The sequence below is a fragment of the Dipodomys merriami genome, unplaced genomic scaffold (genome assembly GCF_024711535.1).
Source record: "Dipodomys merriami isolate MVZ:Mamm:240054 unplaced genomic scaffold, mDipMer1.0.p SCAF_25, whole genome shotgun sequence".
Taxonomy (NCBI): Eukaryota; Metazoa; Chordata; class Mammalia; order Rodentia; family Heteromyidae; genus Dipodomys; species Dipodomys merriami.
Genome location: NW_027203937.1, coordinates 21,990,855 through 22,016,434, shown reverse-complemented (window position 1 = coordinate 22,016,434; position 25,580 = coordinate 21,990,855). Strand labels below are relative to the sequence as shown.

Here is a 25,580-nt window from a genome sequence, read left to right as displayed (position 1 = left end):
TCTGGAACTTGACCATAGGCCTCTTTGGCTTCAGAAGTTATAGTATTTGTGCTCAACATGTTGCTTCTACACCATAATGACCTTCCTATTATAGGGGAGTGTGTGGTTTTGTTTCATATGCATTTATATTCATTAAATGGTATGTTTATATTCGTTTAAATTCAATTTTGAGTCTGATAAGTTATTATTTCTGTGCTGTGCCAAGGTAAGAAAAGTAGAACTTTTGAGGTCAGGCACAATAAATGTAGGCTGTTCAGAATAGTGGCTTGCTATTGTTCAGCTAATTTATATATAACAACATTTATTTCTGTTAATTATTAAAAGTCTAACAATGTGTCTGGATGAGTCAGTATCAGTGTGTGGGTATGGTATAGTGTGTTCTTGTGTGTATATGTGTGAATGTGATGTATTTTTGATTGTGCGTGTGTATGTTATGTATATGTAATTGAGTATAGTTTGCTTGACACTGAATGCTTGTAAGTTGTTCTCTTGTCTTGGTTAATCTTGATTTTTCATGAAACACATAAACCATCACTGTAGTGAACACAGGATTTGAGTGTGTTAAGCTTAAAAAATATTTTTCTTTTTTTCCATACTTCTAGCCATGTATCAATAAACATTTATATCAAGACATGACATGGACTATTATATTAAAAAATCCCCCCACATGTCCAAATATGTGCCTATGTTTCTGTAATTTATATTATAGAGTTACTGTAGAAAATAAGTGTGCAAGCAATAGTACATTATTTCATTCTTTTTTATGACTGTGTACATTTTTTATTGTGAAAATACCATACAGAGGAGTTACAATTACATGGGCAAGGTAATGAGTATTTTTCTTAACAAGCATTGTTGCCTATTATTTTATTCTAACACCTGTTTTTCTTTCAGTAGATGTAATCTTCATTAGCGATGGGGACTGAAAACTATACGTCTGTGACAGTTTTTGTTCTTTTGGGATTGACAGAGGACACTACAGCTTGTGCTATTCTATTTATTGTGTTTTTGGGAGTTTATGTCATCACTTTACTGGGCAACATCAGCATAATCACATTAATCAGAAGCAGCCCTCAGCTTCATACTCCAATGTACCTGTTCCTCTGTCACTTGGCCTTTGTAGACATTGGGTACTCCTCCTCAGTCACCCCTGTCATGCTCATGGGCTTCCTTAGCAAAAGGACTTCCATCCCTGTGGCTGGCTGTGTAGCCCAGCTCTCCTCAGTGGTGACATTTGGCACAACTGAGTGCTTCCTGTTAGCTTCCATGGCTTATGATCGTTATGTGGCCATCTGCTCACCTTTGCTCTACTCCAGCCTCATGTCCCCCACTGTCTGCATTCTCCTAGTGGGGGCTTCCTATCTGGGAGGATGTGTGAATGCTTGGATGTTTACTGGCTGTTTGTTAAATCTATCCTTCTGTGGACCAAATAAAGTCAATCACTTTTTCTGTGATTATTCTCCTCTTCTGAAGCTTTCCTGTGCTCATGACTATGCTTCTGAAATAGTTCCTGCCATGTCTTCAGGCTCCATCATTGCCGTCACTGTGTTCATCATTGCCCTGTCTTATGTCTACATCCTTGTGTCGATCCTGAAGATGCGCTCCACGGAAGGACGCCACAAGGCCTTCTCCACCTGCACCTCCCACCTCACTGCTGTCACCTTGTTCTTTGGGACCATTACATTCATCTATGTGATGCCCAAGTCCAGCTACTCCACTGACCAGAACAAGGTGATATCTGTGATCTATACAGTGGTGATTCCCATGCTGAATCCCCTCATCTACAGCCTGAGGAACAAGGATGTTAAAGATGCCATGAAAAAATTATTGGCTAAAGCTCATTGGTAGTTCTGAAATGCCTCACTTTAATCATAAGCTGAATATAATAAGTATTTGACTCATGTGAAATCTTGACCTGAGTTTTTTGCCATAGGTTTCCTATGACCTATTCTGATTCCCAAACACCATCAACCTTTCATTTATTTCTCAGGATATTAAAATTGCATAAAATTTATCATCAAAGTTCATCATGCTTGTGTCTTGCCCTCTACATGAATTTATCCATTTGCATAGTTACAGAGAAACCGAAGAGTTGGATTTAACTGGGATTAAGATCTGCCAGGTGTTAGGCACCAATGGCCCATGCCTGTATTGCTAGTCTCTCAGGAGGCTGAGATATGAGGGTTGTTATTTGAAGCCAGCCTGGGGAAGGAAAAGTCTGTGAAAATCTTATATACAATGACCTATCAAAAAGCCAGAAGTAGAGCTTTGTCCTAAGTTATAAAGCACCAGTACTTGAACTAAGGAAGACTGCCCAGGCCTTGAGTTCAAGAAAAGGGAAAAGAAAGGGTTCTGCCAGAGGGTGCAGATAAAAGGAAAGAATAAGGGGTTTGGAAGTATATGGGAATGATCATTATGATTGAGTGTGAAATTTAGTCTTACACATAGGAATGTAGAAACATAAAAAGAATGGTAAGTAGACAGTGGGATCAATATATTTCTGTATGTGATTAAATAATAATTTTTAACTGGGGTCACTAAAGCTATGAATTCAGTTTCTTTTATTTATTTATTTATTATTGTGAAAATACCATACAGAGGTGTTACAATTACATGGGCAAGGTAATGAGTACATTTCCTATCAAGCATTGTTGCCTCCTCCTTTATTTCCCCTTCCCATCCCTTCCCATCTCCCACCCCCTTCCCCATCCCTCCATCCCCATGCCACCCCCTCACTCCCAACCCCCATTGCCAAAGTTGTAAAGTTTGTTTTTCAATATAATGCCTTGTATATCTCATTGTTGCAATGGGTCAACCTGTATCCCTAAACAATTTGTTTTTTCCTTTCCCTCCACAAATTATACCAACATCAAATACAATGAAAGCAGGGATTATACCATAGGAGAGGGACATACAAAGCAACAAAGAAATCATCTTATAAATGCATTAGAAACAATCGCAAGAAAGAAAAATCATTTGAATATTTATCTTGGGGTTCATTTTACCTAACTGAATTCAGTTTCTTACAGATGTCCCAAATTAAGTGTGGTATTAGGTACTCACTCCATTCTAATTTGTTTTTAGTACTCTCATTCTATGCTTGACTGAACCTTAGGTTCCTTTGATATCTGAGAGACAGATGAACACTGAGATGGAGAATGAAGGCTCATTATTCATCCATCCATCCATTATCTAATATACATGAACTAAGCATAAACAATGACATCAAGGGACAGATGTTAGGGAAGAGATTGACTATAACCTGGTGTTCAAAGGGATGACATAAAAGTATGAGTGGGAAAAAATATAAGCACTGAAATGTAGCTATCCAGACAATACTATGGAGGCACTAATGATGAATGATCTTGTCTGAAAAGCAATCCTATTAGCAGACTCCAAGCATTCTGTAGAGGTCTTGAGTTGGGTATTTTCCACTTGCATCTCTAGGTTAATTCTTCTTTAGACTGCCCCTCACCAAAATTGATGTGTATACCACCATGGCAGAATGTCCAAACTATCAGCAGAATATTTCAGTGAGATCCTACCATGATTCCATTCTCCATAGGTCCAAGTAGTCATCTGATAACAGGTTGATCCAGCCTGTTGATTGCTTGGTTATGACATCAACTGAGAGATGACAGTTGCATGTTGTATGGGTTGTTGTTCTACAGAATTATAAATATATCTTGAACAAAGCTCAACCAAAGTTCATGGTTTCAGGTTCCAAAGGGTAGAGGAAGGAGTGGATTGTTTAAAACTAAATAATAAAATATAGTGATTTTCTATTGGTGCTTTAATAGTCTAGTATAATTCAATGACTTGTAATAATAGTAACATATTACCTTATTGTTCTGGAGATACAAAATTCAATAGATCTTACTAGGATAAAATCAAGGCATTGGCAAGGTGGGTTCCTTCTGGGGACTTTAGGAGAGAAGAACTTCCCTTGCTTTTTCAAGACTTAACTAAGCCAACAATGTTGATTGGTTTGAGTTTTTCTTTATTTTCAAAGCCAGAAAAGTCATCTTCTCTTGATTGACACTTTCCACCAGCCTCTTCCACTTTTAAGAGCACTATGATTATATTCAGTCCATGTAGATAATATATATTTTTTCAGTTGAATGGAAATCATAATCTCATCTGTAAACTTAATCCCTGTCTCCTAGTAAAGTAGCATGTTTTTCAGTTAATGGACATATTTGGAAATCTTTGGAGAGAGTTGTAATTATGATTATCAATTTCACTAAAGGACATTTTATGTGTGTGTGTGTGTGTGCGTGCGCGTGAGTGTGCGTGTGCATTCATCATACCAATCCTGGGTGCTTTAACTCAGGGTCTGGACACTGTCCCTGACCTTTGTGGCTCTACCACTTGAGCCACAGCTTGACTTCTGGATTCTCAGTGGCTAATTGGAGATAAGAGTTTCATGGCCTTTCCTACCCCCGGCTGGCTTCAACTCGCAACTTCACAACTCAGTCTGCTGAGTAGCTAAGATGATAGGTGTGATCCAAGTCATGCCTGGCAGGACGTTTTACCTTCTAGAGATTGTGATTTTTTCTATTTATTTCTGCCACTTATTAGTAATTAAAGGTAAGCAATAGTTATGCATTTTACTTAAAATTTATTCAACATAAAATGCACAAATCTTAAGTGCATAAGTTTTAACTCCTAAAAAAACTGTAGACACCTATGTTTGTCAGGCATCTACCGTGATGAAGAATATTACTATCCACTGAGAAATTTCCCTAAAATTTTTCTAGTTCTATTTGCTCAATCACATCCTACAGAGACAGGCATTAATTCAATTTTCCACTATGAGTCAGTCAGTGTGTCTTTTTTATGGTAGCACTTCTCTCAGCTGACATATTTTTAAAATTTATATTTTCATTTTCTTTAAGTACTTATACATAGGAGTTGCCATTTAGCAATCAGTTTATGAATACAATGCATCTTGATCAAATGCCACTCTTTCATTATTCTCTTCCTGCTCTTTTCTACCCACCCCTTCCCTCACTCTTCCTAATTTTTTAGGATATATATTGGACTGAACTATATTCTCCTCTTCTTTTCTTCTTCATGTGCCTACCCTTTATCCCTTGGTTCCACCCCCCCCTTCAAGTACCCACTTCTCGGTGTTTTATTTAGCTGAATGTTGACTTTGCTTTTCTAAGGAAGTACACTATTTGAGTTCTCCTTTGAACCTATTGTATTTCAGTTAATATATTTGTATGTACATGCAAACCACCCAACATATTTACTTATTAATTTATAAGCTAAATTTAGCTTCTACATATAAGGGAAACATGTATACTTCATCTCTCTGGTCCGGGATTTTGAAATCAGTACAAATTGTGGTATGCTTCGATAACTTAGTACCTTTTGTAGCTGAATTGTATTTCATTCTGTGAATATAACCTGAGTGTGTTGCCATCCTTTGATGAATGAAAATTTATTTTGTGACTAAAAGCAAAGCTGGCATTAGAATAGAGATGAATGAAAAAAATCAGCAAAGAATTTTAATAAACCTGAAGGTGTTTCTTTGAGATGACCAACAAAAATGTATAAATCTAAAGTTAGATTTGTGTGTGTGCTTTGTCCTTTTCTTAATTGCAACAATCTTCCCCCCTCTACTATTTTTTTCTTTCATCCTTTCTTCTTTTTCAGAATATGTTTTTCTTTTGAGAAAGGAACTGATGTTATGACAATATAATGTTTCAAAATCAGGGCTGGGAAAGGTGGCTCAGTGGTAGAGTGCTTGCCATTCATGCAAGAGGCCCTGGGTTCGATTCCTCCGCACCCCATAAGCAAAAAGAAAAAAAGCTGGAAGTGGCTCTGTGGCTCAAGTGGTAGAGCGCTAGCCTTGAGCTGAAGAGCTGAGGGACAGCACCCAGGCCCAGAGTTCAGGCCCCATGACCGGACCCAAAAAAATTAATAAAAAATAATGTTTCAAAATCATGTTTTGATATGTTTATTATATACATTTATATGTGAGCTTCTGTACTGATGTACATGCATATACATGTAGATATGCAAATGGATTCATAGTGACATTTCATCTGGGTTTGTGACAGGAAAAGAGTGGGATTAGGATGTATAAGGCAATGGGAAAGCACTAATTGAACGCCAAGTCATGATTTTTATTGAAAGTCCTTAATTTTTCTACATTTATTTAACAACACTGTGAATTTTTTTTGAAAAAAATGATCTAGGCTCTTTTATTTACCACCTGAGGGGAGGAAACCTATTTACATTGCCCAGGACTTTCCTGAGTGCTGTCTGCATTTCTTTGTTTCGTAGACTATAAACAATGGGGTTAAGCAGAGGCGTCAGCACGGTATATGTGACAGCCATTAGTGTATCTCCCCTGAATGAGTTACTATTCTTGGGCCTTAGATAGATAAAGCAAGCAAATCCATAATGGATGAACACCACGGTCAAATGAGAAGAACAAGTTGAGAATGTCTTATACCTTCCCTTGGTAGATGGCATCTTCATGACAATGGCCACAATGAAGACATAAGAAGTCATAATGACAATGAAGCTTCCCACTAACACAAAGACAGTAAAGGCAAGGAGAATAATCTTCTGAAAAGAGGTATTATTACAGGCCAGGATGACCACAGGTGCGATATCACAGAAAAAGTGCTGAATGATGTTGGAATTACAAAAAGACAAATTGAATACAATGAGGACGATGCAAAAAGAAACAAAGAACCCAACCACACAAGAAGCTGCCATGAGCTGGGAGCAGATCTTCTTTGACATCAGGATGGGGTACTTCAGGGGATTGTGGATGGCAGTGTAACGGTCATAGGACATGGCAGACAGGATGAAGCAGTTGTTTCCCGCAAAGCCAAAGAAGAAAAACATCTGTGTGGCACACTCAGGGAGAGAAATGGTCTTGCTCTCTGACAACAAGTCCACTAATGTGCGAGGCAGAATTACCATTGTGGTGCAGGTTTCTGACAAGGACAGGCCAAACAAGAAAAAGTACATGGGGGTGTGAAGGTTGTGGCTGAGCTTGATGGCTACCATTATGGACACATTTGCCACTAAGATGGTCAGATGGGAGATGAAAATCACAACAAAGAGTAGATCCTGCAGTTCTGGGAAGCTGGAAAATCCCCAGAGAAGGAATGTGCTCACTGTGGTAAGATTGTCCATTCTCCTGGTGGAACAAATTTACCACACAGGTGTAGATGTATTTGAGGTTATGCTGAAATGATTGCAAAGTTGTGTGACATCAGACACAGTGTAATGAAGGGCTCCTGGGCCAGGACAAGACAAGTCTTAAAGAGAATCCTGCAAAGGGAAAGTCAAATGTGTTTCTGTAGTCACTGTCAGAACGAATGACAAGGAGAAAGATTCTAGTAGATGAATTTGTAAATGACACATGGAGATTCAAATATCTTTTGGAAACCTTTTACTTGGTACCCTTTTATCTCCTCTATCTGCCTTATGAGAGAGAGAAATGTGGCAAAAGTACGTGGCTTCTGACCCATGGGAATATAACTAACAACCAACAAAATCTGGCATACAGAAGGGCTTTACAATGTTGACTGACTCTTTAACAATTGAAAGAGATCTGGGAAAGTTTTCATATAATTTCTAAACACTCTTTCAAAGTCATTTTATAAAAATCAAACAAGTGGTAGATGCAGGTGACTCACACCTGTAATCCTAGCTACTCTTACCATCCCAGGCGGGAAAGTATATGAGAATTTTATTTCCAATTAACCACCAAAAAGATTGAATTAGAGTTGTGGCTCAAGTGACAGTGTACCAGCCTTGAACAAAAAAGCTAAAGGACAGCACTTAGGCCCTGAGTTCATTCCTCAATACTAGCACACACACAGAAATCAAATAAATAACAACAAAATATCATGCTATGTGGTTGAATGTAACAATTGTATGACTGAATGTTGTATCAATTATCAGATCTTGTAAGTAAAATTTATACAAAACAACCACAGAAATCTTTCCTGTCTAAATGTAGCCTAATTCTGAGGTTCATGGAGAGATTAATCTAGTCTCAGATTATAGACTTGTGTCTTGATGTCCTTATTAATTCTTGAGTGTTCAGGAAAACTTTCAGACTATTTACTAATTAATGTTACTAGTGGTAAAGGGTGCTTTGAAGCAGAGCTGTGATAAGAATTAACTTAAGTCATATTTATATTTCCATCAAGTCCTAATGTACTTACTTTGTGAGATAGCACAAAAATAACTAGAATATTTTGCATACAATATGTAGTTCAAGCTCAAGCATCATTGGAAGACTCTGTAGGAAGAAAGGAAGGAAGGAAAGAAGGAAGGAAGGAAGGGAGGAAGGAAGGAAGGAAGGAAGGAAGGAAGGAAGGAAGGAAGGAAGGAAGGAAGAAAGGAAGGAAGGAAGGGAGGGAGGGAGGGAGGAAGGGAGGGAGGTAAGGAGGGAGGAATGAGAGAGAAAAGAAAAAGAGAAGTGAAAGAAGGAAGAAAGGACAGAAAAAGAAAGGAGCAAGAAAGAGAGCAAGGAAAGAAAGGAGAAAAGGAAGAAGGAATAAAAGAATATATACCTTTAATTGAATAATTGTCTTTTTAACTATTAAATTTCTGGAAATAGAATGTAAAATAAAATAAGCTATGCCACCAATAATGTACTCAACCTCTAAAATGTGCTGGCAAGTGTGCTGTGCCTCCGATAAGAGTTTTCACATAATTTCTTCTAACAATTCTATGTGGTGCTTCAATTCTGATACTACAAAATTAAAACTAAGTTACACAAATTTCGTAAATAAAGGTAAAGACTGATGCATGAATTCTACTAATATTTACTCAATATTTGTGACATGTCAGGCACTTCTACATATAGGAATTATGACATAGAATGAGACACAGGTGAGCTGTTCAGCCTCTTTGGGCTATATCAGTTCTATACACCAAAAAGAATTGAATTAATTTTCCTGGAAAGCTCATATTTCAGACTTCCCTAGTCTCCCCTTCAGTGAGTTCTAACAGATTGAATGTGACACATTCTTTGAGATAGCAACAAAACCTGCAGGACTTTGAGGCTACTTCTTTTCTAAAAAAATTGTTTTTATTGTGAAAATACTGTACAGAGGGGGTTACAATCACATGAGCAAGGTAATGAGTACATTTCTTATCAAGCATTGTAGCCTCCTCCTTTGTTTTCCCTTACCATCCCTTCCGCATAACCCCAGTTTTCACTGTATTTGATGCTTGTATAATTTGGGAAGTGGAAGGGAAAAAATAAATTGTTTAAATATGGATACAGGTTGACCCATTGCAACAATGAGATATACAAGACACTATGTCAAAAAATAAACTTTACAATTCAGGCTAGGGGGTGGGGCGGGAGAGAGAGAAGAGGAAATATAATTGAGGCTACTTCTTGGTTAATCACTTCACAGACTTTCTTATCCTCTCTATATGAAAAGTCATGGTATTGATTATGAATCTACCACCAAGAGACCATAAAAAACATGGTCATCTTGGGTCCATAGTCTCTGTGACACTGAGCTAGAGAAGTTTTCTGGCAACTTCCCTGCTCACTGGATGAAGTTTTCTGTTAGAAAAATGGTAACTATTCATTGACAAGTCTTTGGTAAAGTGTACTTAACTTTCTATCAACTTAATCAGATGGTTCAGATGGGTTTTTAACAGTGTTTTTAATCAGATGTTATTTAAGAGTATTTGGAATCGTTGATATTTTAATTGTCTGGGAGATAAAAGGGTATGCTCAATACTGACCTTTGATCATGATCCTCTTAACTCAGCCTCCATGTGCCACCATACCTGACTTGTGTTTTGAAATAAGGCCTTGTTGATGTATGGTGTTGTTTTTGTCTAGACAAGTCTTGAACCATTATCCTCCCATTTCTACCTCCTGTGTACTCTCAGGTAGTTACAAGTATGCACCACCATGGTCAACCTTGCTAAATTCTTTGATATTATTAAATCTCCTAACTAGACTTACTTATACATGGAACTCAAGAATACATTCAAATATTAATTCTACTTCTATTGTTGTAAGGGAGAGTAAATGTGCAAGCCATTTCTTCTCCCTTACAACTATTTTCCTCCTTGTAACTAGATAAACTTTTAGCACAGACAGGGTTAAGATGTTGTGCATACACACCTGACAGATAACAAGTGTTCAGTAGTTACTAATTCCATTCCTACTTGTTAAAACACAACATGGTGTAAAGACAACTTATCAATACTTACTTGACTGTCCACAAAATATCTGCAGTATTGTAACAGATTCTGACTGATGCCCAAGCTGATCCCTATTGGAATACTTCACTTTAGCCTGAAGTTTGAAGTCTTTTCTTTTTGTTTGGAGCATTTCTCTACCTCCCTCTCATTGCTGCCTGTATGACAGTCATCCAAGAAATAAGAAAATCACAAAGAACATATCTTCATTTCAATGGTGCCTTTAGCATCCTCGGTATATTAACTCTGTGAATACCTATAAGAAATTGGCTATTAATGGATATAGAAAAATACTTATGTAAATAAAAATATAAGATAAAAATCTCATTTTATATCAAAGAGGAATCAAATTCCAACTTGTAAAATAAGAAAAAATAAAGTTGGCAGAAAGAGCTTACAAAAAAACAGTTTCCTGCAGTAGTTTCTGTTGATAACATTTAGAGATACAGTTTAAAGTCATTTATTCCTATGGATGTCTGAAGACACCAATTCTCTTATGACAATAGGGAAGTATGTTGTCTATTCTTGTGTCTGAAGCTGAGTTTGATACACTCCCAATGAGAGTTTCAAGGCCACCAGAGACCATTACCCCTTGACATTACTTAGGGTTTCTTCCTCCTCAGCAAGAGAATTGTCCTCTGTGGACGTAGAACTCTTTGTAATGTTCAAAAGTCACTGATTTTAGTGGAGCATACATTGAGATCTAGTTGCAGTATGTTTAGAAAAAGGATGGCGCATTCAATATCATTCATGTTATATTTCTCAAAGTTGCAAAAAAAAATCATGAGCCTGATATGCTGTATACAGAACTTAAAAAAAACAACTCAGAACCTTTCTTATGAAGTTGGATCCCAGAAAGTTAGCCAGAACAAAGTTGAGAAAGAAAATCAGCTCATAAAAATGTTATAATTGCTTTCTCATATGATAATTATTATGTGGAAGTTCTTGCTGAAACAAACAAAAAAAACTATTGTCACAACCAAAATCCTCCAATACTTCATGGCTGCTCAGAAAAGTTTTACAATATTTTGCCGTGAATAATTTAAAGCAAACCCATGCTGACTTGATTTTACTGTAAATTCCTAAATATTCTGAGTACAATAGCATATTGAACTACTCCAAAACTTAGGACCTTAAACAATTTTATTCATAAATATGGTGCTCAGAAGGAATGACCATTCTGTTGACTCTCATGTCTGGTTGTTGATGTTCTCTGAAACCTGAAATGGAGATTTCACTTTTCTATGTGGACATAGTAACTGAATGGGCAAACATCATTAAAGTCAAGTACTGGCTGTATCCCATTCGTCTTACCTGTTTGCACTTTATTTTTTCCCATTTAGGCAGCCTTAAAGCTGCCCAGGCTCTAGAGTAGGGAAATGCATATCAATATTTTTGTTTTGTCAGTCATGGGGCTTGAACTCAGGGCCGTTTTGCTCAAGGTGCACTCTACCACTTACAGCCATAGTGCCACTTCTGATTTTCTGGTTGTTGATTGGAGATAAGAGTCTCATGGGTACTTCTAGCCCAGGCAGACTTCAAACTGTGATCCTCAGATCTCAGCCTCCAGAGTAGCTAAGATTACAGTCATGAGGCACCTGTAACTGTCTCAATACATTTTTTTTGGGGGGGGGAGGTCCGGTCGTGGGGCCTGAACTCTGGGCCTGGGCGCTGTCCCTCAGCTCTTCAGTTCAAGGCTAGCACTCTACCACTTAAACCACAGTGCCACTTCCAGCTTTTTTTTTCTGTTTATGTGGTGCTGAGGAATCAAACCCAGGGCCTCAAGCATGCAAGGCAAGCGCTCTACCACTGAGCCACCTTCCCAGTCCTCAATATATTTTTTATGTTATTATGCCAACATGTTGGGAAAGCATCAATTTTGGGTTTTGTTTACATTACCACTTATTGGTTATTTTTATATCCATTAAGTCCATTGTTGGTTAAATTTTGCCTATGTATTTTATATATTTATTATATTTAAGTAGTTCTTTTTTATGGTAAAGGTGATATACACAGGAATTACAGTTAAACAAATCAGGTAGTGAGTACATTCCTTTTTCAACAGTGTGACCCTCTCCCTGATTTTCTCCCACTGACCCTTTCCCTACGTCTTTCTCCCTCAAGTTGTATGGTTCATTTCCAACATGGTGTCTAGTGAGTATCACTGTTGAACTAATCTCAATGTTTCTGTGCTTCCCCTTCTGCTACCCAAATCAGATAAACTTATACAAAAGACAAAGGGTACCAAAATCTAAAACAGTGACATCATGGAATAAACCAAAGGGGGAAAAAAGAAAGAAGAAATAACTGCAACTCATTTCCATTTCTTGGAGTTCATTATGAGAAGCATCATTTTATATGGTGACATGCACTTACCTATTGAGCCATTGTGATCCTCTCCTAACAATATCCTGGACATATTCTAGTTATTAAAAATGAGGGAAACCATGGTGCCTGTATTTCTTTGAGTCTGGCTTACTTGGCTTAATGTAATTTTTCCCTAGTCTTTCCATTTCCTTATGAATGGGGCAATGTCATTCTTTCTGAAGGAAGCATAGAATTCCACTGTGTATATATACCCACGTTTTCTTGATCCATTCTTCCACTGGAGGGCATCTAGGTTGATTCCATACATTAGCTGAAAGTAAATAATGCTGCAGTGAACATAGTTGTGCTAGTGGCTTTAGTGCAGCCTGGTTTCTGGTCATTTGGATAAATGCCTAGGAGTGGGATTGCTGGATCATAAGGAAGCTCTATGTTTAATCTTTTGAGGAACCTCGAGAATGCTTTCCAGAATGGTTTACATTCCCACAAACAGTGTAATAGTGTCCCTTTTGGCCACATCCCCACTAGCATCTGTCATTATTAGTTTTCTTGATTGTGTGCCCAGCTATTATAATCACCTCTGCACACAAAATAAAAAACAAGAGTTCATTTTGTCTACACATTTTACTCTATGCAGATTAATGGAAATTTATGTGAAGTAATATATGACAATCTTCTATGTATGATCACTATATAATGGCCAATGCATTAGACTGGCCATCATGTAACAACAGCTTAAGAATATTCCCTGTAGTTCTCAACAGTCAGTTCTGAGTCACCAATTTGCCTCACTCTCCTCTCTTCTCTTTTTCTGTCTCCTTTCTTTTTTTTTTTGAATATTTAAAATGTTTTTATTGTGAAAATATGGTATAGAGGGGTTACAATTACATGAGCAAGGTAATGAGTACATTTCTTATCAAGCATTGTTACCTCCTCCTTTGTTTCCTCTTCCCATCTCCCCCCCAAAGTTGTAAAGTTCGTTTTTCGACATAACGACTTGTATATCTCATTGTTGCGATGGGTCCACCTGTATCCCTATTTAAACAATTTGTTTAAAAATAATTTTTTTTCCACTTGTGAAGCTTACCTTTGGGACATGGGGCCTCACAGAAAAAATGTTATGTTACTTTTTTTTTCTTTTTCCTTTTTTTGTTTCTGTTTTTGTTTTTTTAAAAATTGAGGCTCTTTCTCTGAGCCTCTTTGTGCCCAAACTAGTGCTCTTGAGCCACAGCACCACTTCCATTATTGTTTTTGTCTGTTTTGAGTATTTTATTGGAGAAAATAGTCTCACAGGGACTTTTCTGCCTGGGCTGGCTTCAAACAGCAATCCTTAGATCTCAGCCTCCTGAGTAACTAGGATTACAAGCATGATCCACCAGTGCCCAGTTTTACTGATGAATTTCTTAACCATTATATTTCAATTCCACATTTTGATTCCATCTCCTTTTCCTTAAAAAAAAAGTACTATTTTCCAATAGCTGTAACTTTGACTCAACTAGATTTTAAGCTGAAAAGTATTTGGAGTTCGGTGGAAGCAGAGAATATTTTATTGGCATTTGCAGGGATAATTGGTTCCCTTCTGCCATTGTGAATCTCATAAGTATTTGTTCCATACATATTTATTTCTTATTTCATTATTTAAATCAGCAGAGTTACTAAAGCAAAGCAAAGGGCGCTATAGTTTCTCTAGAGTGTCTATCATCATCTCATCCTTCTATTTCTTTCTACTTTTCCCTCCTCAGCTGTGTATTTAAACACTGGCATTATTCTGATGAACCAAGGAAAGACAGAAGAGGCCCGGCGGACCTTCCTCAAGTGTTCAGAGATCCCAGATGAGAATTTAAAGGACCCTCATGCACACAAGAGCTCAGTGACCAGCTGTCTATATAACCTGGGGAAACTGTACCATGAGCAAGGACACTATGAGGTCTGGCAACATCTTCTGTTTGTTTCTTTTTCTCATTCAGTCTCTTTCTGTCTCCTTTCTTTTCCTTCCTTCCTTCTCTAACAATTTTCTTTCCCCACACCCCAAAAGCAACTAATATCATTAAAGTAGCAATGTTCCAAACCATTTAAATACATTTATTGCTTGTATATAACATTTTTTAAATGTTTTAAAACTACATTCTACTGATAGGAGGAAAATCATGTCACAAATATATCAGGCAATGAGACTGAGGTATACATGAAGTATTTAATGAAAGTATTATACTTTTTCCATTTTGTTTGTCACTAATTTAAGTGCTGTTTAAATGCTCAGAGCTTTTTTACTTGTTAACTGAGGAAAATTTTTAATTGCACTACCCAGGACTTTCCTGAGTGCCGTCTGCATTTCTTTGTTCCGTAGACTATACACAATGGGGTTAAGCAAAGGTGTCAGCATGGTATAGGTTACAGCCATGAGCATATCTTCAAAGAAGGCATCACTGCTCTTGGGCCTCAAATAGACAAAGCCAGCAAATCCATAGTGCATAGACACAACTGTGAGGTGAGAAGAACAAGTTGAGAAGGTCTTGTACCGCCCCTTTGCAGAAGGCATCTTCACAACCACAGTCACAATGAAGATGTAGGAAATCATAATTAAAACAAAGCTACCCACCAGCACAAAGGCAGACAGTACAAAAATAGCCATGGCATGATAAGATGTGTAATCACAAGCAAGGTGAACTACAGGTGAGATGTCACAGAAGAAGTGTTGGATAGTGGTGGAGTGACAAAAAGACATATTGAACACTGTAAAGACAATGGACAGAGAAATCAGAAACCCAACCACACAAGAGGCCACCATGAGCTGGAAGCAGATCTTTCTTGTCATGAAGATGGGGTACTGAAGGGGGCTGTGGATGGCAGTGTAACGGTCATAGGACATGACGGCCATGATAAAGCAGTTGTTAGCTGCTAAGCCAGAGAAGAAAAACATCTGTGTGGCACACTCAGTGAGAGAAATGGTCTTGCTTTCTGACAACAAGTCCACTAGTGTACGAGGCAGGATTACCATCGTGGTGCAGGTTTCTGACAAGGACAGACCAAAGAGGAAAAAATACATGGGAGTGTGAAGGCTGTGGTTGAGCTTGATGGCTACCATTATGGACACGTTTGCCAGTAGGATGGTCAGATGGGAGATGAAAATCACAACAAAGAGTAGATCTTGCACTTCTGGAAAACTAGAAAATCCCCAGAGGAGGAATGTGCTCACTGTGGTGTGATTGCCCATTCTGGTGGAATCAATGTACCACACAGATGTGTTTGTGACCAACACTCTGAAAGGATTGCAAATAGCTTGTTCCTCACTGATGTCTTCAAGACTTTAATCCAGAGCATCTGAGCTATTGTAAGAGAACTCCAGAATATAGCTTGAAAATGCAGAACAAAGTATGATGAAGAAAATGATTCCAGGACGAAATTTTGCATAAATGCTCTAAATGGGTCTAGTTATCTTCTTGGATTCTACTCACAAAAACACTTTTGATCTCTATTTTCTCTTCTGAGTCTGTAAGAAAGAAGAGTATTACAAATAGAAGTCTTACCTTTTGCATTATTCAAATATTTTTGGTCTAATGTTACCCTGACACTCAGGGAGTGCTCAGCAAACCATTGAGGAAATAAATAAAATATTTTAATCACTTGCTTTAAAATTAATATTCAGAGGCCAGAGTAAGATGGCGGAGATATAGCTGGACTACATGTGAGCTCTCTCCTAGAAACCAGCTTTCGCAGTTCAGGGAATAATTCGCTATGGGAAAATCACACCAAGTGAGCCCTAAAAGTACAGAGATTTTGCCTAGTGAGAAAAAATTCAGGCAGTTTGTACCAGAAGACAGATTTGAGCACAAGCAGTTGCCACAGCCACCAGAGGCTGTGATGGGACTGGCCAGACAAGCTGAGGCAAATGGTCAGAGACGGAAGGCCACATCTCTTTACCCACCTCCTCCAGCGAGGATAATAAATAAAAACTGGACAGGCTACAAAACCCTGAGAGGATACAGGTTAGTGGCCCAAAGGGGGATCTCCAACTTGGGAAAAGCCACTGACTCCAGACAAGCCAAAACCTCAACCATGCCCAAACTCAGTCCCAGCAGCAACAAACTCAGTCCCAGCCACCTCCTCCTGGCAGCTCAAAGAAAAAAAAACGCAGATCTTGCTTTTTAGCCTGGGAAGAAGGTCACAAAGCTATAAAGCCTGTACAGAAGAACTTTTTTCTGTGCACCCAAACAAGTTGATTTGAGAAACCAACCAAGCAACCAAGAAAAGGAGTACTATAAGCAAATCAAAGATGCCACCAAGGGACTGGAATGAAGACTTAGGGAGACATAAGAGCCCCCAAATAAATAGAAAATACTTTTTTCTCTTTTGCCTATTTCCCCAATTATATTTTTTTTTAATTTTTTTACTTCTTAAAAAAAGTTTTTGCTCCTCTACTTTTTATTTTTTGCAACTAGTTTAACTCTCTGTTACCTTTTTTTGGTCAGTTTTTTATATGTTTTTGTTTTTAGTTTTGTTTTCTTGTTTTTTCTTTTAGCAACAGTCCTGTTGTTGTTTTTCCCTTCCTCATTGCTATTCTGTTCACAACTGGATACACAGCCTGTGGTGATGACTAGGCTTCCTCCAAAGCTATGTATAGACTTCATCAGAGTATAAATTGATTACCCAATTCCCTACATGACAATATTAATATTCTTAATTTTAGTATTATTATTTCTAATGTACATAATTGTTCTAATTTTTTATTTTCTATATATTCTTTTCTTCTCTCCTTTTTCTTTTCATTTTGGTTTTTTGTTGCTTTTTTGTTCTTTTTGTTTTTTGGGTTTTTTTCTTGTTCTATTTTGATTTTTCTTCTCTTTCTTACTTAGAAGTTAGGTCATAGCTTTCCTCCTTCTGTTCCTTTCCTTTGCTACATCCCTCTAATATGATTTTTCTCCTCCTGTATTTCATTGTATATCTTAACCTCTCCCCTAATTACACCTCACACATTTACAAATACTTCTACTCCTTCATTCGTTTGATTTCTTTATTGCTCTCCAAGTATGAAATATTGAGCTAGACTATATCTGTAGTCAGTGAGATTGTGTCAAAGTGGCTCAGGGTGTTACCCCTTCTGTGTCAAAGTGGCTCAGGGTGTTACCCCTTCGGCCCAAACCATCTAACACCTCAGAACAAAGCTACTCACTGATTACAACTGTTTATAATCCCCACTTCTAAAACACAATACCCCTTCCCTGACAAAGATAAGCAGATATTAATAAGGGAATACCTATCTACAAGTGGGAGCCTCTAAAATCAGTGCAAAGTGCCCAGTGTGAAATTGTGCTCAGTGGTGGTATTGGGCCTCCTCTATTAGATGCATATCTAATAGAGGAGAGATAGAGTGAAATACCTATTTGGATTGTGTACCTCCAAAATCTTCCCAACCACAGGGCTCTGAGTTGGTGCTTATCTTGAAATTGTGTGCTGGTGAGGGACTGGATATACTTTCATCTCCCAAAAAGGAGAGATATAGGGTAAGCACCTATCTTTGAATGAGAACCTCCAAAGTCTGTGTAACTGAAGTGCTTTGGGTTCAGGCTCGCCATAAAATTGTGTTCTGGTGAGGAAGTAGAGATATTTACAATTCCACAAAGGAGAAATAGAGTAAAAATACCCATTTTGAGTGTCAACCTCCAATTCCTGCATAACTACAGAGCTCTGTGTGGGGATTTGTCTTAGAATTGTGATTTAGTATATAATTGATATAATCTCACTCTCCAAAAAGGTGAGATACTGTGAAAACTCCCATTGTTGATTGTCTGTGCTACTACCATGCTTTGGGTAAGTGCTAGTCTTAGTTGTGTGTTCTGGTGTGTAATAGAATATGACCCCACTCCTAAAAAGATGACATAGAGAGAAAATACCCATCATTGATTGTAAACTCCCAAAGTCTTTGCAACTACAGGGTTCTGGGTTGGAGCTTGTCTTAGAATTGTGCTCTGGTATGTAATTGAATATACACTCACTCACAAACAAAGGTGAGATAGAGTGAAAATACCCATAATTAATTATAAACCTCCAAAATCTGTGCAACTACAGGACTCTGGGTTGGTACTTGTGTTTTAGTGAGGAATTGGATTTGCTTTCACTCCCACATGGGCAGAACAAGCCACAAAAACACAAGAAAAATGGCAAGTCAAGGAATTTCAACTCTCACACAGGATAAATAAGAAACAGAGCAGTTAAAAAATCCAGAGTATACATCTCAAAATGCTTTACAAGCATAACTGGTAAACATGTGAATGAAAAAATTCAAAGCCTACATAAGTGAGCCTATATGAGCGAGTGTGATGAGGCAAGCAAAATATTAATAGAGGAATTCATGGAATCCACAACAGAAAGCTGAATGGTTTTCAACAAAAGGAAAGGGAATCCAGTGAAATTATAACCACTCATAAGGGATTTGAGAGTGAACATGGAAAACCAAATCAAGAAGGCAAAGAAATCCATACAAGATCTAAAACAAAGGTTCAGCAAAGAAATTGAAGCCATTAAAACTGAGCAATTAGAAGGAAGGGAAATAAAAAACAAAGTAGAAGCCTGGACCATGCAGAAGACTATCTCTGGGATAGAAGACAGCCTAGACATTATAGAGAAAAAACAGACAAGGATACAAAACAAATCCAAAAAATATGATAGATCTATTCAGCATATAGAAGATACCATCAGAAGGCCTAATTTAAGGCTAATGGGTGTAGAAGAGGGCCTAGAAACAGAAGCCAAAGGTCTAGGAAATTTATTTAACAGAAACTTAGCAGAGAATTTCCCAAACATGCAAAAAGATAGGCCTATTTAGATACAAGAAGCCTTTAGAGCACCAAATAGACCAGACCAGAACAGGATATCATACCACCACATTGTAATCTGCACAGGATCAATAGAAACCAAGGAAAGGATCCTTAAAGCTGTCAGGGAGAAAAGATCAATCACCTATAAAGGAAAACCAATCAGGTTAACTACAGGTTTCTCAGCAGAGACTGTGAAAGCAAGAAGAGCCAGGAATGAAGTATGCCAAGCTCTAAAGATAAACAATTATCAAACAAGAATAGTGTACCCTGCTAAACTCTCCTTCATAACTGAGGGAAAAATAAAAACTTTCCACAGCAAAGAAAAACTGAAACAATATATCTCCCCCAAACTAGCACTACAAAAGATACTAAAGATGTCCTACACATAAAGAACCAACTAGAACATGATGAAGGCAGAGAAACAGCCCTAAAACAAAGGAAAAGATTCAGAACCTAGGTGACACAGCCCCTAAGAAGGTAGATAACATGACAGGAACTTCCAAATACCTCTCAATCCTAATTCTCAATATTAATGGACTTAACTATCCAGTCAAATGACATAGAATCTCTAGTTGAATCAAAAAACAGGACCTGTCTATCTGCTGTCTTAAAGAGATGCACCTTCACCACAAAAACAAACATTCTGAAAGTGAAAGGCTGTACTAAAATCTACCAAGCACACAGCCCCTACAAACAGGCTGGAGTAGAAATTCTAATATCAGATAAAATAGACTTCAAATTAAAAGTAGTGAGAAGAGATAAAGATGGACACTACATACTAATATGTTATACAGAAGGATCTAACAATTCTAAATATCTATTTGCTGAATACAGGAGCACCCAAATTTATCCAATAAATACTACTTTCCACAAAATCACACATAGATCCAAAGACATTAATTGTTGGTGACATTTACACACACCTTACCCACTGGATAAATCAACTCAGTAAAAACTCAATAGAGAAATAGCAAATCTAAACAACTACATAAACCAACTAGACTTAACAGAACTCTAGAATATTTCACCCAACAGCAACAGATTACACATTCCTCTCAGCAGCATATGGAACATTCTCCAAAATAGACATCTTATGTCACAAAGCAAATCTGTCCAAATTCAGAAAAATTGAAATTATGCCCTGCATTCTCTCAGACCACAAAAGAATAAAATCAGAACTCAATAAAAATGACACCAAAGAAAATCCTATAACACATGGAGGCTGAACAACACACTGTTGAACCACAAATGGGTCATGGAAAAGATTAGAAAGGAAATTCAAATGTTCATGATATTTAACAAAAATGAACATACAAATTACCAGCTCCTCTTGGACACAGCAAAGGCAGTACTCAGAGGAACAGTCATAGCTCTGAGTTGTTACATCAACAAATTGGAGCGATCTCAAGCTAACAATTTAATGATGCACCTAAAGTTCCTTGAGAAAAGAGCAACAAGCCAATCCTCAATCCAGGATACAGAAACAAATAATTAAAATCAAAATTAAAATCAAATCAGATTTAAATTAATAGAATCCACTTAATATAATTTTATTAATTTAAGTGAAGTAAACCAGGCCCAAAGAAACATAGGAACATAGGTCCCATGGTTTCCCCTATTTGCAATTACTAATATATGTCTGAGACAAGCAGATACGGTCAGATAAGTTGATGTTATGTGAAATGAACCCCAAGATAAGGACTCAAATGGTTTTTCTTTCTTGCAATTGTTTCTAACATATTTATAAGATGATTTCTTTGTTGCTTTGTATGTCTCTCCCCCACAGTATAACCCCTGTTTTCACTGTATTTGATGTTGGTATAATTTGTAGAGGGGAAGGGAAAAAAACAATTGTTTAAATAGGGATACAGGTGGACCCATTGCAACAATGAGATGTACAAGTCGTTATGTCAAAAAACAAACTTTACAATTTTGGGCAGGGGTTTGGGGGGTCGGAAGGGGGGGATGGGACGGGGAAACAAAGAAGGAGGCAACAATGCTTGATAAGAAATGTACTCATCACCTTTCCCATGTAATTGTAACCCTTGAAGATACCATTTCATTTCAGAATAGCAAATTTTCATCATGATGTTCTGATCCACCTTTGAGTTTTTAATAGAACCTCCAAGATGTTTTCTAGCTGATATACTTAGTCGTTTGTTTTGCAGTACAGACCTAAAAAAAATGACTTCAGTAACTCATGCCAATCTTACAAGTTATACTTCCATTTTGATTGTTCATGAAACATACAATCCACAGATGACATAAGGAAGTAAAATGATAAGAAGGCTCTTCATAACATTTTGACTTTTAGCCAGGTACCAGTGGCTCATCCCTATATTCCTAGCTACTTAGGAGGCTGAGATCTGAAGACAGCAGTTTGAAGTCAGCCTGGACAGGAAAATTCATGAGACTCTTATCTCCAATTAACCATCAAAAAAAAAGCCAGAAGCGGAGCTGTGGCTCAAGCAGTAGAATGTGAGCAAACAAAAAAAGCTCAGAGACAGTGCCTAGGCCTTGAGTTCAACCCCTCGGACTAGGGCTTGAATTTTTATTATTTTTTTCAATTCAGTCACTGTGAATTGAAAGAAAACTAGTAAGAGAACAGGAGTGGAAAATGAAGATGTGGGGAGATGTAAAAACAGATTCTGGATAGAAATTATTCTGTAGGATTCAAAAAGGTTAAAACCTTTCTAAGCTTGTGTGGAAGGAATTATTCAAACTTTACAAAAGATGAATAATATTCAGCACAGAGGCATTGAACAACTGTGAGAGGTCACAAATTCATTCAATATATGCTGACTGAATGTCATGATGTGCCAGACAAGTCATTGGATTGTAAATGCAATGTGAAAATAGGTCTGTAGGAGCTGTGGTGTTGGAGTATATGACTCTGTGCATGCAGTCAGGGGAGCCCTCTGTGTGAAGGTAACATCCTTAAGTAGAAAATAGACTGACACTCTTCAAACAATGGCTAATGATCAGGGAGGAAAACATCACAGGCAAGGATGTGTCTGGTACAGGGACCTTAAGCTAGGCAGTAAACCTACTCAACCAATCTTCTTTATGGCTCCTTTGAGACCCCTTCACAGACTACTTCCCTGAAGGCTTCCCTGTCTATTCTCTGGAAGAACATCTTTCATGAAGCCTGGGAGAAGGAAGCTACCCATTTTACATATTAGAGATTATGCTATTTACTACAATACTAATTCATACTCCAATTCTTCTACTTAAAGAAATTCCAGAAATGCTGAAGGGCTGTTCTCAAATAAAACAACACTTCGTACCCCTCTACCTACCACAAGATTTTGCCAAAATTGTTCTCTTTCAACTCAGGATATGCGGATTTTGAAAATCTTTCTGTGTTTTGTGTTCATACTCTCAGTTGATGAGTTTGGTTATGACAATTTTCATGTATGTCAATGGTAAATTATGATTTCCTCATACAATTCAGAACAGCCACCATAGAAGATACATCAGTGTGACATATGATTTTTCCAGATCATCCAGGCAGGCTCTGGAAAACAAGAGGCCTGGAAACATTAGATGAAATCTTCTACATGCTTAGACCAAACCTCGTCCTCTTGTAATGTCTGCTTTTTGCCTTGATTTTGGCATTCTGCTCTCTGTGTACATACCTGCAAAACTTCCACCCTGGGTTCCCTTTCCATCAAAAATAAGAGATTGGTGGACAACATTATTATTTTCCAGCTTATCTTCATCCATATTTTTGATAACTTTGAACAGAATGCAAATACCCAGCAGTGCTTGTTTATCCAAAGCTATAGAATGAAGTTCATTGTGAAGAGCAAAATCACTCCAAAATTCCTCCCCCCAAAATCATCAGTCTCTTAAAAATTCCAGTAAGAATTTAGGCTCCTTACTCATATGTGTCTTTCTGTAGCCTTTTCTGTGACTACATATATCTCTTCATTCAGGATAGGATCATATATAAGAAGTAATTTTTCCTGTTAAATGTCTGCTGTGAGTCCCTTATGAATTCAGTCTCTTAAAACATTTCTGGTAGAGAGCGCTCAGGACCATGAACTATTATAATGAGTCCTGGGATCACTGGGGACCATAATCTTGAGATTCTTTTTTATAGAAACAAAGAGTGTTTAGCTCTGCATCACAAAATCTGATATACCAAAAAAAAATTTCTTTTAATCTTCATTACCATGTGGACTTTTCAGAGCTGTTTGTTCATTTGAATAACAATAGAAATGATTGGAATTCAACTTATTAAAATATATCTTGAAAAGCAGACGATTCCCACAAGCATGTTTTAAAACATATGCAATATCATTTATTTTACAAATCTAAAAAAATATGTTTCTGAATCTTTATTTAGAAAGTTTTGACCTGTGCTGGGAAGTAGCTCAGTAGTAGAGTGCTTGCTTTGCATGCCTGGGGCCCTGGGTTCAATTCCTCAGCACCACATAAGCAAAAAGAAAAAAGCCAGAAGTGGCGCTGTGGCTCAAATGGTAGAGCGCTAGCGTTGAGCTGAAGAGCTGAAGGACAGCGGTCAGGCCCAGAGTTCAGGCCCCATGACTGGACCAAAATAAAAATAAAAATAAAATAAAAAACGAAGTTTTGACCTGTGCCGAGGCTCTCTAGGCACTTCCCCTATCCCTTCCTGTAATATTTTCAGTGTCTCTGCTTTTACCTCCAGGTCTTGGATCCATTTGGAGTTGATTTTGGTGCAAGGTGATATATAAGGATCTAATTTCAATTTTCTATATGTGTGTAGCCAATTCTGCCACCACCATTTTCTTTCTTCCATCTGATAAATTGGGCTCCCTTATCAAAGATTAGGTGGCCATAGGTCTTCAATGTCTAGGTCTTCAATTCTATTCCATTGGTCCTCTTGCCTGTTCATGTGCCAGTACCAAGCTGTTTTTATAACTACAGCTTTATAATAGAGTTTGACGTTTGGTATTGATATTCTTCCAGGACTGTTCTTTCTGCTAAGGATTGTTTTTGCTATTTGGGGTCTTCTATTTTTCCATATGAATTTTTGTGTTGCTTCTTCTATTTCATTAAAGAACGTTGGGATATTGATAGACATTGCATTGAATTTGTAGATAGCTTTGGACTATATTGCCATTTTCACGACGTTAATTCTCCCAATCCAGGAGCATGGGACGTTTATCCATGTCTTTAAATATGCTTTAATTTCCTTTTTAAGTTTTTATAGTTTTCATCATAGAGACCTTTAATCTCTTTGGTTAAGTTTATTCCTAGGGCTCCTTGGCACAGGTTGAAACTCCCTAAATAAAGATCCAGAAATACAACAAATCAAAGAAAGTCTGGATAAATGGGATCACATTAAACTGTAGAGCTTCTGCATGGCAGAGGATATAGCTAGCAAGATAAATAGAAAGCCCACAGATTAGAAGATCATCAGTAGCTATACAATAGAAAAGGGTCTCATATCAAAAATATACCTAGAATTCAAAAAATTAAACCACCCAGGGGCTGGGAAGGTGGCTCAGTGGTAGAGTGCTTGCCTTGCATGCATGAGGCCCTGGATTCGAGTCCTCAGCACCACATAAGCAGAAAAAAGCCAGAAGTAGTGCTGTAGTTCAAGTGGTAGGGCACTAGCCTTGAGCTGAAGAGCTGAGGGACAGTGCCCAGGCCCAGAGTTCAGCTCCCATAACTGGCAAAAAATAAAAAATTTAAACCACCCAATGACAAATCCCCAGAGAAACAGCTACCCATTAATAAGTGGGCTAAAGAATTAAAAAGAGACTCCTCTGGAGAGGAAATAAGAATGGCCAATAGACACATGAAGAAATGCTCAACTTTTCTGGCCAAAAAAAGAAATGCAAATCAAAACCACATTGAGATTCCACCTCCCCTGCCCCCGCCCCGTTAGAATGGCTATTATCAAGAAAACAAATAATAACAGATGCTGGTGGGAATGTGGACAAAAGGAAACACTACTACACTGTTGGTGGGAATGTAAGCTGGTTCAACCACTCTTAAAGGCAGTATGGAGGTTCCACAAAAGACTACACGTAGATCTCCCCTATGATCCAGCAATCCCACGCCTGTGCATTTATTCAAATGATCTCAAACTAGGCCACACTAAATCTACCAGCACAGCTATGTTCATTGCAACATTATTTACCATAGATAAGATATGGAACCAACCAGATGCCCCTCAATAGATGAATGGATCAAGAAAATGTGGTATATTTACACAATGGAATTTTATGCTTC

General features: G+C 37.7%; 3 protein-coding genes across 3 annotated transcripts; 1 reads left to right on the top strand and 2 right to left on the bottom strand.

Moving 5' to 3' along the window:
- The first annotated feature begins 915 nt into the window (after positions 1-915).
- LOC138836273 (olfactory receptor 5P80-like) lies at positions 916-1,848 on the top strand. Its single transcript, XM_070034766.1, has one exon. It carries the CDS (start codon positions 916-918, stop codon positions 1,846-1,848), a length of 933 nt encoding a protein of 310 aa, XP_069890867.1.
- A 4,371-nt stretch (positions 1,849-6,219) lies between these two features.
- Positions 6,220-7,164, bottom strand: LOC138836272 (olfactory receptor 10T2-like). The gene has a single exon (XM_070034764.1). It carries the CDS (start codon positions 7,162-7,164, stop codon positions 6,220-6,222), a length of 945 nt encoding a protein of 314 aa, XP_069890865.1.
- A 7,624-nt stretch (positions 7,165-14,788) lies between these two features.
- Positions 14,789-15,754, bottom strand: LOC138836271 (olfactory receptor 10T2-like). Its single transcript, XM_070034763.1, has one exon. The coding sequence runs from the start codon at positions 15,752-15,754 to the stop codon at positions 14,789-14,791; it is 966 nt and encodes a 321-aa protein (XP_069890864.1).
- Positions 15,755-25,580: the final 9,826 nt, after the last annotated feature.